The sequence below is a fragment of the Chionomys nivalis genome, chromosome 15, assembly GCF_950005125.1.
Source record: "Chionomys nivalis chromosome 15, mChiNiv1.1, whole genome shotgun sequence".
Classification (NCBI taxonomy): domain Eukaryota; kingdom Metazoa; phylum Chordata; class Mammalia; order Rodentia; family Cricetidae; genus Chionomys; species Chionomys nivalis.
Genome location: NC_080100.1, coordinates 37,136,047 through 37,149,762, shown reverse-complemented (window position 1 = coordinate 37,149,762; position 13,716 = coordinate 37,136,047). Strand labels below are relative to the sequence as shown.

Genomic DNA, 13,716 nt, shown 5'->3' with positions numbered 1-13,716 from the left:
TTGTATGTGTAGATATATATGTATATGTGCGTGTGTGTATGTGTGTGTGTGTGTGTGTGTATATATATATATGTTGGGTCCTTTCCAAATTTTATATTTACACAAATATGTATTATGTATGTGTGTATGTATGTATGTATATATATATATATAATATTTTTGGAAAAATTTTCCATGAAAAGGCTAGGAAAGCTCTCATGAGTGGAGATGCTATCTGCTGTTTCAAGGATGGGTAGTGGTGATGTTATCCAAGCATTTCACCTTTGCCCAAATTTCTACTTGTTAAAACCTAAGACCTTATTTGGCTATGACTTACAGTACAGTGTTTTCCAGACAAGGGCCCACGAGCTAATTTTCTAAAGATTTTGCGCAAAAGGCAGACAACAGAGTGCTTTCGTTGGAAGAACAGCTTTGCTCCTGCCGTTAGCGTAAAGAACATCATCATTTTTATCTGAACTTGGCTACCTCTGGTTCTTTTCAGCAGTTAATTTGATTGTTATAAAGCAGCAATTTTCAAGTGTGGTTTCACCACACAGCAGGGTTTTCCTGGTAGTTTAAGAGGGTAGCAGAGAATTCTCAAAAAAAAAAAAAGTTAGATTTTTATTGTAGAAGCAACATACACATCGCTCACTTTGGGGATTCAGGGGAGGGCCGGTAAGGCAAGGAGTCAGCAATGGTTGCTAGGGCCTTGGAAAAGGCCCTCAGTCCTGCACCTCAGGAGAATCAAACCAACCCAGCCCCCACACCTGAGCAAACCCCACAGCAGTGGGAGATTGGCTGGATAGCTTAATCAGGCTTGGTTCACATCTAAACAAGGCTTGGTGAGGTCTCAACCAGCAATTCTTCTTTCCCTGTGAGCATGTGCATACCAGGCCATTTAAGAGAAAACCACTGTTTAAACAATTTTCTTTCCTTTTTTTAAAAAAAATGTATTTATTTTTGTACATTGGTGGTTTTGCCTGCATGTATATCTGTATGAAGGTGTTGAATCCCCTGGAACTCAAGTTAGGGACGGTTGTGAGCTGTCATGTAGACACTGGGAACTGAACCCAGGTCTTCAGGAAGAGCAACTAATGTTATTAACCACTGAGCCATCTACCCAGCCCTCATTTTCTTTTCTTAACAGCCCTATTCTGTGCTTATATCCTCATCGAAAACAAGAACCAGGATTTAGGTGTACCTAAACTTAATGATTGTCCCAACAGAGCCCATTCGATTGTTGGTAATAGATTTTTGTTTGGTCACTCATCATCAAATTGTCTACTTAGAACTAGAGTCTAAATATCTCCTGCCCCAAATGTGTTGCCCTTGCTGTCTGTCTTTAGAATACAAACTCCCTGGGGACAAGGACAGTTTCAAGCTGTATTTTACTCTCCACAGAAGACCCTGTATGTAGGCTTGGTACAAATGAAATACAATTTTTGTGTAAAATAAACTATGTCATTAAAAAGGAGAAAGTTGTTCTAAAATTTTATTTTTGCCATTCCAGTTTTCTCACATCCTGTTTTGTTTTGTTTTGTATTTTCAAACTGATATATTCTATTTTTTGAATTTTTGTTTGTTTCCTTGAGACAGGGGTCTCTTTATGTAGCCATGGCTGGCCTGGAACTCACAGATCCCTGACTGCCTTTACCTCCCTCGTGCTGGGGTTAAAGGCTTGAACCACCACATTGGGTCCTGTTATCTGAATTTTTAATTTATTTGAACCCGCAAAGAATTGTCTATGACTGACTGCTAGACACTGAAATTTTGCTCAACCCCAGTTTGCTTCTACTGCTTCTTTCAGCCTTGCACTTCTATCCTGTCTCTGTCCAGTAATGTTGTTTTTTTTTCAAGACGGGGTTTCTCTGTGGTTTTTGGAGCCTGTCCTGGAACTAGCTCTTGTAGACCAGGCTGGTCTCAAACTCACAGAGATCCGCCTGCCTCTGCCTCCCAAGTGCTGGGATTAAAGGCGTGCGCTACCACTGCCCGGCTTGTCCAGTAATGTTTAAATGCATTTTTACTTATCCTTTTGACAATCTACAGTGATTTGAATACGGCGTGTTTCAATAATACCCACCCTTCCTTCCAACTCCTCACAGGACCCTTGGTTATGGCTCTTTTCTTGCTCCTGTCCTCATTTTTCATCTAAAACTTAGTTTGTATTATTTTGAAATGTGAGTGTGTGGTGTTTGTTTTTGTCTTAATATGTGTGTGTGAGTGCAGGGGCCATTGGAGGCCAGAGGCACTGGATCACCTGGAGCTGGAGTTACAGGCTGCTGTTTGTAGCCCCACTTGTGTGCTGAGAACCAAACGTGGGTTCTTTCTAAAAGCAGCGCAGGCTCTGACCACCGGGTTGTGTCTCAATTCCCACTCTCCCTCTCTCTTTTTAATCTGTCAGTGTGAAATGATTTCTTCCTGTATGTACATGGCCATAGGACCCTCCACTGGAGTATGGGCGATGGTAGATGTTATATTAATGTTTGAGCCTCATACTTTTGTAACATTAAGGGTTTCTTTATAACGTGTGCCCACAAATGAGTCTCAGCATTTTTTTTTTTTTTGGAGGAGGGAGTTACCCTGATTGGATGAGTATTCTGCTGTAGTTTTCTATAAATATTTTAAAGCTTAAATTAAAATAAACTCCTTGAGGTCAAGTACTACCCAGGCATTTTGTATAACCCTTAGTGTAACTTTTAGCTTCTCTGCTCACCTTACGTAGATATGTATATATATGTGTGTGTATCAATACTTTTAAAATAATTATTATAGTCATCTGCAGCATATGTAAATAGATATATTGTGCATAGATGAGTGTCTCTTATTTCACTGAAGGATGTTGTCACTTAATGTTGCAGATTGTGAAAAATTTTTGTATTGATAACAGTTCTTTTTGGATAGAAATAATCGCACCTTAATTTTTCAAATTTCAATCTTTGCATGGAGTATTCAAATTAAACCATGGCATGAGTGTACCAATGAATTGTTACAAATATGGTATCGGGAGGGAGGGATCAGGTAGTTGATCTTAGATTTTGGTGAACAGAACCTCAGAGTTTCTGTCTATATTAGTAACATTTGAAAGGCGGAGATTTAATTTTTAAGGTACAGCAGAGGCAAAGAGGGGTATAGGGCCCCCTAAGACTAACAGTGACAATAGAATTTCTCCACTTTGTACCATCTCAGAGTCCTCCCACTCCCACTGATGGTCTCTGGTTATTTCAGCCTCCAGTTTTTGGCTGGATGAAATTTGTATGTCATCAATGATGACCGAAGTGTAAAACAATTTGCAACCTCCAAAAGTCATCAGGCTGCTGGAGACAGTCCTGTGCCAGGCTCCATTTTTTTTTTTTCCACTCCAGGGTCCACAATGCAACTTACTTGTTTTAACATTGTCTTTTACTCTGTTCTGGTACAAAAAAAAAAAAAAAAAAAAAAAAAGTCTTGTCTTTATTTGAAACTTTCTCTAAATAAGTTTATTGAAGATATATTTTTCACCAATTACAATTTTCTTTAAAAGACAATACAAGAAAATATGAAAAGCTCGATTATTTTACCCTATTGTGATTGAATACATCAATTATATATAACGTATAAAATGATTGAAACCTTAAAAGTCGTTTTTAACTATTCCTATGAAAACAACCAGTACCTTGTGGGAGGAGTTTAACTACAAAGAGATTACAAACACCATTTGTGGGTCTAAATAGTGTTGCTTGGTGCTTTGAAAGAACCATAATTAACAAGGTTGTAAAACCCAACAGTCACCCTGTGTCCTTCCTGTGTAGCATTTTGAAACCTTTGGTTTCTATCCGAAGGTGGAGACAGTGTTATTCTCTTGTGATTTCTCTCATGGGATGCCTCAGACTGACTTTAGTAAGCAGGAAAACATTCCTCCTTGTCTAGCTACGGGTTGTTTATTCTTGCCTTATTAAAAAAAAAAAAAAGGAAGGAAGGAAAGAAGGAAGGAAGGAAGGAAAGAAGGAAAAAGAAAGAAAAGAAGGAAGGAAGGAAGGAAGGAAGGAAGGAAGGAAGGAAGGAAAGAAGGAAGGAAGAAGAAAGAAAGAAAGAAAGAAAGAAAGAAAGAAAGAAAGAAAGAAAGAAAGAAAGAAAGAAAGGGAAACCAAATCAAAGGACTAGCAATTTTCTTTTATGAATGTAGACCATAGGGAGATAAATAGCCGCTGGTGGAGCGGAAGGTCAAGTTCCAAGTTTTTCTTTCCTTTGCATTCAGAATAAGCGAATGGAAAGGCTGGCTAAACAGAGGAGTAGCAGGCACGATGGTTAAGCCCTCCCCCCCAGGACTTTTTATGTACATAAGCAGAAGTCACTGGAGCAGCTGCGCCGCATTAGTTCCAATAGTTTAACAGGCTGCTTTGCAGGGCTGACAAAAGCCGAGCTAGCGCGGTGGCTTCCTTCCATGTTCCCGAGCCTCCAGAGCTCGTCAGTGATCTTTGGCTGGGGCTGGGGGAGGAGGGTGACGTTGAGCAGGCTTCGGCGGGGGAGTGCGCTCGCCTGGTCTACACCCAGCAGCCTGCGCGGAGAGACTGAGGCAGGGGCGGAATGAACTAACAGTAGCTGGATCCGACCTGTTTCCCTGGACATTTTCTCCAGACTCTGGCCGAGGGACTCACTGGAAACAGGCCAGGCAACCACGTTGTCCTGGATTGCGGCCAACTGTACAAAGTTGACCAGGAAAATGGCTCAGCAGACGACAAGCCCGGACACCCTTACAGTCCCTGAAGTGGATAATCCGCATGTTCCAAACCCATGGCTCAACGAGGATCTTGTGAAATCCCTGAGGGAAAACCTGTTGCAGCATGAAAAGTCCAAGACAGCGAGGAAATCCGCTTCTCCCAAGCTCTCCCCGGTGATTTCTCCCAGGAATTCCCCCAGGCTCCTGCGCAGGATGCTTCTGAGTAGCAACATCCCCAAGCAGCGGCGCTTCACAGTAGCACATACGTGGTAAGGTCTGCTAGGATCACTGAGATGTTAGCCATGCCGGTTCAGTGCTTTTTGCTCCTACTGCGGCTGTGGGGGTGGGGTGGAGGATCATCTTTCCGCTCCTGTGATTTATGGGAAGTAATCTACCTTCATAGTATGTCCCACCAATGCCCAAGTCAGGGCAGGAATCCTAGAGATAGGTAACAGAAGTGGTTGAGGTGGTTCTCAGAGCTCAGTCGCTATTGCAAGTTCCTACAAGAAAACTGGATTCCAGTTGTCAAAAAAGAATGTAGGTTTACTCCCATGCCTAAGTGGTGGCTCTCTTTGATTTCTTAAGCTAATATCCTTGCCAGGTTCTCCTAACTGCCTTACCAGAGAGGACCAGGATGGAGGGAGCGTCATCAGACTTAGCTGTCTTCTGCATGATACCCATTTGAGCAGGGATGTTCACAGTAATGTGTAGAGATGTGCCCTAGTCTTACGGCATTGTGTTCGCAATCTTCATCATGCCTCTGCAGAAAGAGGAAGGGGATTAGGAAGTCCGCAGGAAGTGACAGGCACTGGAACTCTTAGTGTTCTTTGAATTAGGATGTTTTGAATGTTTTGTGCTTTTATTTTTTTTTATGAACATTTGATCATTGTTATAATGGATGAGATTGTCTTAGGAATTTGCTTCCATGTATTTTTTCTTCTGGAAGACTTTTGACATTTTCTATAGAGTTTCTCCAAACAAACCAATGTGTTTGAGATGGATAAACAAAACAAAACAAAACAGAAGCAAGACTCAAGGAAGGAAGCCATAAGAGGTAGAGGGAACCCAGATCTAACTGAGTGGCATTGCTGTACCCAGTAATATATTAATATGACAGATAAGAGTTAATGACAGAGCAAATAAAAGGCATGTCACACTCAAAGACGCATCCAATCCCAGAATGTTAATTTTAAATAGCTAAATGTCTGACTAAAGAAGGGTTTCTATTGTCTTCAGGCTTTTAACTAGATGACAATGACTCTGAGTTCCTTTGGCCATACAAGGGCCACAGCAAATGCTGGATTAAGGGTTAAAAAACTTGTATCCGGAAAAATGATGAGCCCCTCCGAGAAAGAGAGATATTGTTGTAAATTTTGCCAGCAATAAACGGTGGATGAGAGAAAGGCAGGGCACGCCATGGATGATGCTTGGAAGGAAGGGACTTGGCTCAAGAGCAGGAACTGAGGGCCAGGCAGGAAAGCTGGCTTTAGCTCACAAACTAGTAGGACCAGCCTTTGGGTACCCTCTGTCTGCTTTCTCATTATATTTCCAAAGACTGTATGTATTGCTGACAGGGTATGCCTCACTCACGGCTTGATTCCAGTCTACATGAAGCTGCCTGGAGTTCAGCTGAAGGTTATCTGAGTTATTTGGACATGCTGAGGAGAAGGCAGGCAGGAAATCTCATGAAAACAGTCTTTCTTCTGAATTCCACAGCACTTCCTTTCCTGGTGCTGTTTGGAGAAACTCCAAGCACAAGGCTCTACTAGTATTCCTTCCTGGCCTCTGAGTTCTCCGTCAGATCAGGTGGTATAGAGAAAGCTATGGACGTGGAAAAGATACACATGCTATCGGCCCTTAATTTACTCAGGAGGAAAGGGTTCACCTCTGGGACTGAAACCAACCCACAAGGAGTTAGAAGTAGAATCCCAATGCTTTCAGTTCATTTCAGTCAGCCTGAGGTTTTCAAACGCCACAGGTATCCTCTGACAGCCATCTCATCTGTGCCTCAGGCTTTTTGGACCAAGCACGAGACAGGATTTTTTCAATTATTTATTTATAAATTCATATATGAACACTAGGGGTATAAATATACTCTGTAGCATTTTAAAAGTATAATTCAAAGTGCACGTGTGCACACACACCCAATTGGCATCTAACTATATCCACATCTCCTACTTCTTCCTATCATCAGCTGCTTAAATATGTGCTTTGTATGGTCCTGCCTCCGAACGTTGGTTCCTGCTGGTGGTGTCCCTTCCACTTACCATGCCTATAAATAGTATGCACTGAGCTTGAATGTTTCTATCTTATGTGTAATGGTTATAAAGTTGAACAAGAGTTATTTCTTGGTTCTAAGTCATTAGCACTCTAGTTGAAAAAAATAATGTTTGAAGATATCTGTTTCGTATAGAGCTTGTTTCTCTATAAAACACCCTTCCAATCTCAGTGGTTTGATACAGTGAATGGCATTTGTTTGCCCCTGCCTTTTTTGTGGAAGACAACTTGCTTAAGAGTGCTTAAGGGACATGGGATCCTATCATCTTGTGGTTCTCTCGTTCAAAACACAGAAGCCCCAGGGATGTCAGTCAACACTGAATAAGGATAAATAGCATGAAAGATGGTAGTAGTGAGAACCTATGCGGCAAGCCTAGAAGCTTGTAGATCACCGAGGCTTGTTTGCCTCTTCTAAACCTTAGCTCTGCACCCACATCTAATTTCCAAAGAAGCATGGCTCAGCTCTGCTCCAAGGAAAAAGTCGGACAGATGCGGTGAACAGTTATGGTTATATAGTATGTTAATGATGAACTGGTTCACTCTCTATATTATAGTTGTACTTCTAAGATTGTTAGTCTTTGGTGTTTGCAAACCTCTGAAGTAAGGACCACACCAAAGCAATTCTTTTGTTTGTTAAATATGTTGAGCGAAAAGACCTTGACTACAAGTAAACCTTCTTTCTATCACCCATCAATCTAGGATGCCCTTAGCCTGAATCTTTGCTTTTCTCCTTCCCTTTTTCCCCCTTTTGGCCATATATTATATTATATCTTAATGCAAGTGCTTTGGATTTACCCACCAAAGAGCCAGAGTTCTGTTGTACCCATTTTGGTAATCCAATCCATGTCATGACTGACCAATGGTGAATAGTCAATAAAATGTCTAATAACTAATCAGCATTTTTGTCCTTTTGTGCTTTTTTAAAAGGTCTTCTCTTTCCTTCAATAAGCACCCCATTTTCACCTCCTTGTGTCCTGTGTTTACCAAGCAGATCTTCATTCTGAACCTTCATTTACATTTCCCGGTCCACTCAAAGTGCGGCTTACACAGTTGACCCAATGCCTTGGTACTGTGATACCTGAGCAGAGAACAGCTAAGCCGTCAGAAACCAGACTGCTGAAACTGAGGGCTTTGACTTTGCCAGCTGTGTGGTTTTAGAGAATTGCTTAACATCCACTTCCATTTCCTTGTTCCCCAATTTCCCAGGACTAGTACTAGGCTTCTGATTTTCTCCAACACAATTACGTATAAATTAGAGTGTGTTTCATGGGGTAGATGCTTAGCGAGTATCATTAATAATATTTTTATTTTCATATGCTGAATCCTACTAATAACTTTGGTCGGTGTGACCTTTTAGGATGATGTTTACATTTCTAGATCGTTAACTTGTCACTTGTTTGTGAATAGATTGGATTAAATCTGTTTTAAGATCCCATGAGCTCAGAGAATGAGTGTGGTTTTTTTTTTTTTTTTGGAATTTTTGTATTTTTTTTTTTTTTTTAATCGTGGGATAGAAGACAGAGAGAAGAGAGACTGCTGAGGGTGGGTGCCTCTCTCTGATCCAATCTTTGCTCTCTGGGATCAGAGAGCAGAAGTAATTTTGTCCTCTTCAGGTTTCTGTAGCACACTTGACTTCTGCTACTCTCTCAGCAATTGCTGGTAATAATCGCATCACTAGACAACGGTGGTGGTTGCCCGAACCACCTCCTGTGTGAAGGCTGAAACTCTCATACATCTGTGCCGTGACAGTACTGCGGATTCTGATTTCATGTCAGTAGGGAGTAGCCTATGATGTCATCAGGAATTTCAAATCTAATGAATCCCTGCTAGAGAAAACTCAAATGTCCAGTCTTAGTTTATTTCAGAGAAACCAGTCAGGAAATGGTTTGCATATTTTAGGGTTGGTTTGTTTTGTTTTCCTCACTTGGTTTTAGCACATTTCCCTTGTGTCAGGCCTGAGTGGAGTCGTGAAGGGAAAGAGTTGCTGATTTCTGTCCTGGGGATGCTAAAAGTCAGCTTTTAGTCATGATTACATCACAAGACCTTTGTGCTTTCATTTCACATTCTATGTTTTGCTTCGTTTTTGAGACAGGGTCACACTGTATAGCCATATCTGGCCCAGAATACAGAGCCCAATTTGGCCTACAACTCAAAATCTTTCTGACTCTACACCGAGTCTTGGGGTAGAATCACTTCTATCCACTTCTCTTTTTGATAAGACAAAGCTTAATAGTAATTATGCCAGCTTAAGTTATAACATTTTCCTATGGATACAGTCTAAACCGATTTTTTTAAATGTCATCATTTTATCACATTTTGAATAAGGTCCCCCTACCTCATGGTGCTAGGGTCCAAGCCCGGAGTCTCCCTGTAGATGTAGATCTGAAAGCTGTTTCTAAAAATGTATGGATGTTGCAAGTCAAATAAAGTTTTTCTCAGACGAATAATCTGGTGATTTCCCTTCCTGATTGAGGACTGAGAAACTTATGTTCAGTGTGTGCCGTGCTCCATGCACACCTAGTGGAAGGAATGTCACAGCGTGCTCCACAGTGTGACCTTACAGCAAGCACGCTATCTTTTTAAGTTCCATGTATGCACATGTGCTTTCAGTTACAACACGCTCCAAGGTAGAAGTAGGTGGACCATCTTTAAACAATAAAACATTCTCTTAGGATTAAGATTTGAACTGTCAGCATGCCTCTTTCAAAGGCTTTTGTGGAATACTAAAGCTTTTTAAGGAGTGAGATAATGCAGGCATATTTATTGATTTATACATTTTTCTCTATTAGGTATGTAATTACTCACGATTAAAAGTAACAGCTCACTCCTTAGTCAATCCCTTCTTCGATAACTGCATATTTTAAGTTTATTTATTTATTTATTTTTATTTTATGTTCATTGGTGATTTGCCTGCATTCATGTCTGTGTGAGGGTGTCAGATCCCCAGAATTGGAGCTACAGACAGTTGTGAGCTGCCATGTGGGTGCTGGGAATTGAACCTGGGTCCTCTGGAAGAACAGCTCATGCTCTTAACTGTTGAGCCAGCTCTCTAGTCCCTGAACTTGTTTCTAGAGTGAGACATATGTTATGAATTTTATTCAAGTTACAGGAGAGGGAATAAATGGACACCCATAAAGAAAATGTCCATCCTTCTAGGATGTGGAGGCTAAATACACATAAGCAGGCTTTTGAAAGCTGTTACTTAATGACTGTATTTGAGGACCCTGGATTTGTTCTCATGTTACCTCTTGTATTTAGCTTTCAGGCTCTTGCTATCTCCTCTTTCCCTCTCCTCCTACTCCTCTCCCCTCTCCTCCCTTCTTTTCTCCTTCCCTCCTCCCCCTCCTCTCTCTCCTCTCTCCTTCCGTCCCTTCCTACCCTGCCTCTCCTCTCCCTTCCCCTCCCCTCTCTTTTTTTCTCCCCTCCTTTCCCTTCTCCACCCTACCTCACCTCTCTGCTCTCCTCCCCTTTTCCTCTTTTCCCTTTTCTCTGGTGGAGATACCAAGAGACAAGCATTACTGTTGCTGTCCTTGCAGATTGGAACTCAGGTGGGGACTTCAGGCATAATCTAGGAAAAATCATTGAGGAAGCATATTAAGCACCACGGCCATGTTTGAAGGAGCAGAGAGCCCAGACATCAGCTGTGGCTGTGGTGTTCTCTTAGTGGGCAGGTTGAAAGTGTCTTTAGCTTTTGAAGTGAACATGATAGCTGTTATTAGCTTTCATTCAAACCAGAGGACTTCAGAAGGCCTCTTTTCTCTTATAGAACATGTCAATTGAGCCATAATATTTGCTACATTACAAAAATCTAAATATGACAATTATTGACTGAAGAAGAAAATAAAGACCAATGGACCCAGCTTTTATTACTCCTTTGTACTTCCTGTACAATTGTACTTCCTGTGACCATTGATGTTTATCTTAGTGGCGATAAGAACCCAACTTTTGCCAGCTGAAGTCGTTGCTCCTAATGGTGACTCTGCTTTCAGACGAAAGTATGAACTTGAAAACACAGAAGAAAGATTGAATGAGTGAAATATTTTTGTAAAGACGAACCTCAAAGATCATTTAAACAATATAAATTTTAGGTTTAACTTTTAAACTTATCTTCTGCAATGAAAAAGCTCCCGGGACTTTAGGTAACTAGACGAGTGCCAACACTTTGTCGCATTTTTCCCCCCTAGGCAAGAAGTTACCCATTTTTTTCTTACAGTAGCTGCTTCAGGAAGAAGCCGATCATGGGGGGAAAAAAAACTATGGTTTTTACAAATGCTTTTCCTTTGGAAAGGAAAGCCGTGTTTTGAAAGCTGCGGCTGACATGGTAGAGTGGAGCCAAGGCTTGCTGGCCACTGGATATTTGACTTGAGTCATTCAGCCTTTTGAGTTATAGGTTCTCTGATTTAAAAGTCATATGGCTTCAAAGATATTTGATATTTACAAGTTTAAAAACCTCACTAAATCTACATACTGATCCCAGACGGCACTTTCAAATCATTAAAAGCAAGTCCCAAGGTCAGTGGGTGGACTCTGTGTAAGCCTGGCATCCTGAGCTTCATCCCAGAAATCCACATACAGGGGGAGAGAGCCAACTTCGGAGTGGTGTTATCCAACCTCCACGCCCGCATGGTGGCATGTGCACCTACATACGTAGTACACACCAAGGCACAGAAAAATATGACAAAGCCACACTCTTTCAGCTCTCCAGCCTTGAGATCAGGGGGAACAATGTGAGTCCAGGTCTTCCTGCCTCTCCATCATCGTTTATTGCTTTTGATGTCACCACTCCTTGAACTACCAAATTGCTTTCACATTTATTTCCTTCCCCTGCATGTACACTGAGACTATTACAAAAGTAAGGGTTTTATAAAATGGTAGTGAGTAAATATAAAGGCATAAGACTTTGCTTGTTGTCTACGTGCTTTGTAGGAAAGTTGCTGTCCTTCATTTCTGATGACAATGTCTGTAGCTAGTGGAGAGGAGAAGGGATTCAGGATAGAGGGAGGACAATCTGATTCACGGTGGTTTTAAAATAACACTGGCTTAAACACAAAACCAATCAGAATAATTTTATTTTGAATGATTCAGAGAAAAGGGCACAAAAAGCTTAAAGTCTAAGGAAAAAGATCAAGTTAGAATTCTATTAAGGTTTGGTTCGCTGGTTCCCGAAAAGCCAGCTGGGAAGGATGGTCCACAGATTCAAGTTACTAAGCAACAAAGCAGCAAACTGCTTGGTAACCAGATCTGGCCTGACTCACAGTCTGACTGCCTGTGACTGGGTGGCCAGACAGGAAGACTAAGGCCCATGCTACCTCAAAACAATTCCCTTCCTCCATCGGCTAGCCTTCCGGCCAAATCCTACTGTTACAGAACATCCCTGGACATAAAATGTTCGATTTTTAAACTGTCAGTCGAGAAACAAATATTACTGTTTTTCTTTAAAGCAGTTTTTATAAGATTATTGTTAATTGCTTTAATGTGAGTAAAATATAAGCTTTAGTGAAAAGAACGAGAGTAAACAGATTTGGGACCCTGGGATTTTCATGAACAAGTGTAGACCGACCTTAGTTACCTTCTTTTATCTGCTGAGGGTTCCCTTGAGTTCTCATGGCTTAGTGTCATTTATCTTTCTAGTTTCCCCATGGCTCCTACTACCCCTGTGAGTCCTGACTGTGTAGTTGGATGGTCCCTAAAATAGATTAAACCTCAGCAGGCATCAGTTTTTTTTTACATCCATTGTGAGAAATAGGTAATAGCTCTATATGTGAACATTTGTGGTTTGAGCAGGTGGAGATCAGACAGGCCATTGCTGCAACTCATACACTGCATATCCAGAGGTTTGGTGATATTGGGTTGGATTTCCATCGTGGCAAGAAGTTTTAGACTCAATGATTAACCATGCACATGGACTTTGTCACTGAGAGAGTGTGTGTATATGCTATTTATACATACCTGTATCAATATAGTTTGACTTTCGTATGTATGAACAAATCTACAAATGATAGCGTCATAATCATTGACCAAATGTATGCATTTTAATATCGACTTCATTTTTAGAGAAGGATTTTGCCTGTTATATTCCTGAAAAAAAAAAGCCCTACATAAATATATTTATGAATCTTGGGAAATGACTTAATAACTAGCTGGTTAAGCTCTGATGACTAATCCTTATCTCTTAGAATTCATACCAGTTAAATTATACACCAAGGCCTAAGCTTATAAAAGAAATGCCAAGATTTAGATTTTGAGGAGGAATTTGAAAAAGCAGCCTCCATAGTTCCTTTTTTAGGATGACAATTTGGAGACATTTGAACTGGCAGCTACTGAGCCCACTTTCTACAGCATGTTTCACGATAACTAAAATTCAATAATAGAATATATTTTTGAAGAGGTTTACCATAGAAATATGATTTTAGTACAAATATTTTGCCCTTGTTCAATATATATTCATTTTAAGCTGACAAATTTCCTTTTGAATTACCTCCATGAGATAGCCCTGGGATCAAATTAGCCATTATTAGAACAAAGGAGCTTCCTCTTTATGTAATTATCAGCAGGGCACATGTCTTTTCATTTTCATGCATACCTTATTTTCTATTCATGTTTATAATGCTGAGCCTATGGAGGCGACCTAAAGCCAGCTGCTCTCTGACTAATAGCTTCATGATTTGTCATTGCTACATTTTACCTTCTCTTGTTTATAGTATTTGCTTTGCTTTGCCTTATTCCACTCAGTGGCTTTTTATTTATGGCCTTCTGTTGAGTGA

The 13,716-nt window shown here is 40.7% G+C and overlaps 1 protein-coding gene across 2 annotated transcripts in view; it reads left to right on the top strand.

Annotated features, from left to right (window-relative positions):
- The window catches only part of Pde4d (phosphodiesterase 4D), an 821,324-nt gene that overhangs the window by 140,776 nt on the left and 666,832 nt on the right, over window positions 1–13,716 (top strand). Inside the window, exon 1 of one of the 2 annotated variants that reach the window (XM_057790014.1) lies at window positions 4,679–4,944. The exons of the other annotated variant lie outside the window; for it this stretch is intronic. Within the exon in view, the coding sequence (XP_057645997.1) occupies window positions 4,679–4,944 (266 nt within the window). Of the gene's footprint in view, window positions 1–4,678; window positions 4,945–13,716 lie in introns of those variants that run through there. 2 annotated transcript variants of the gene reach the window in all.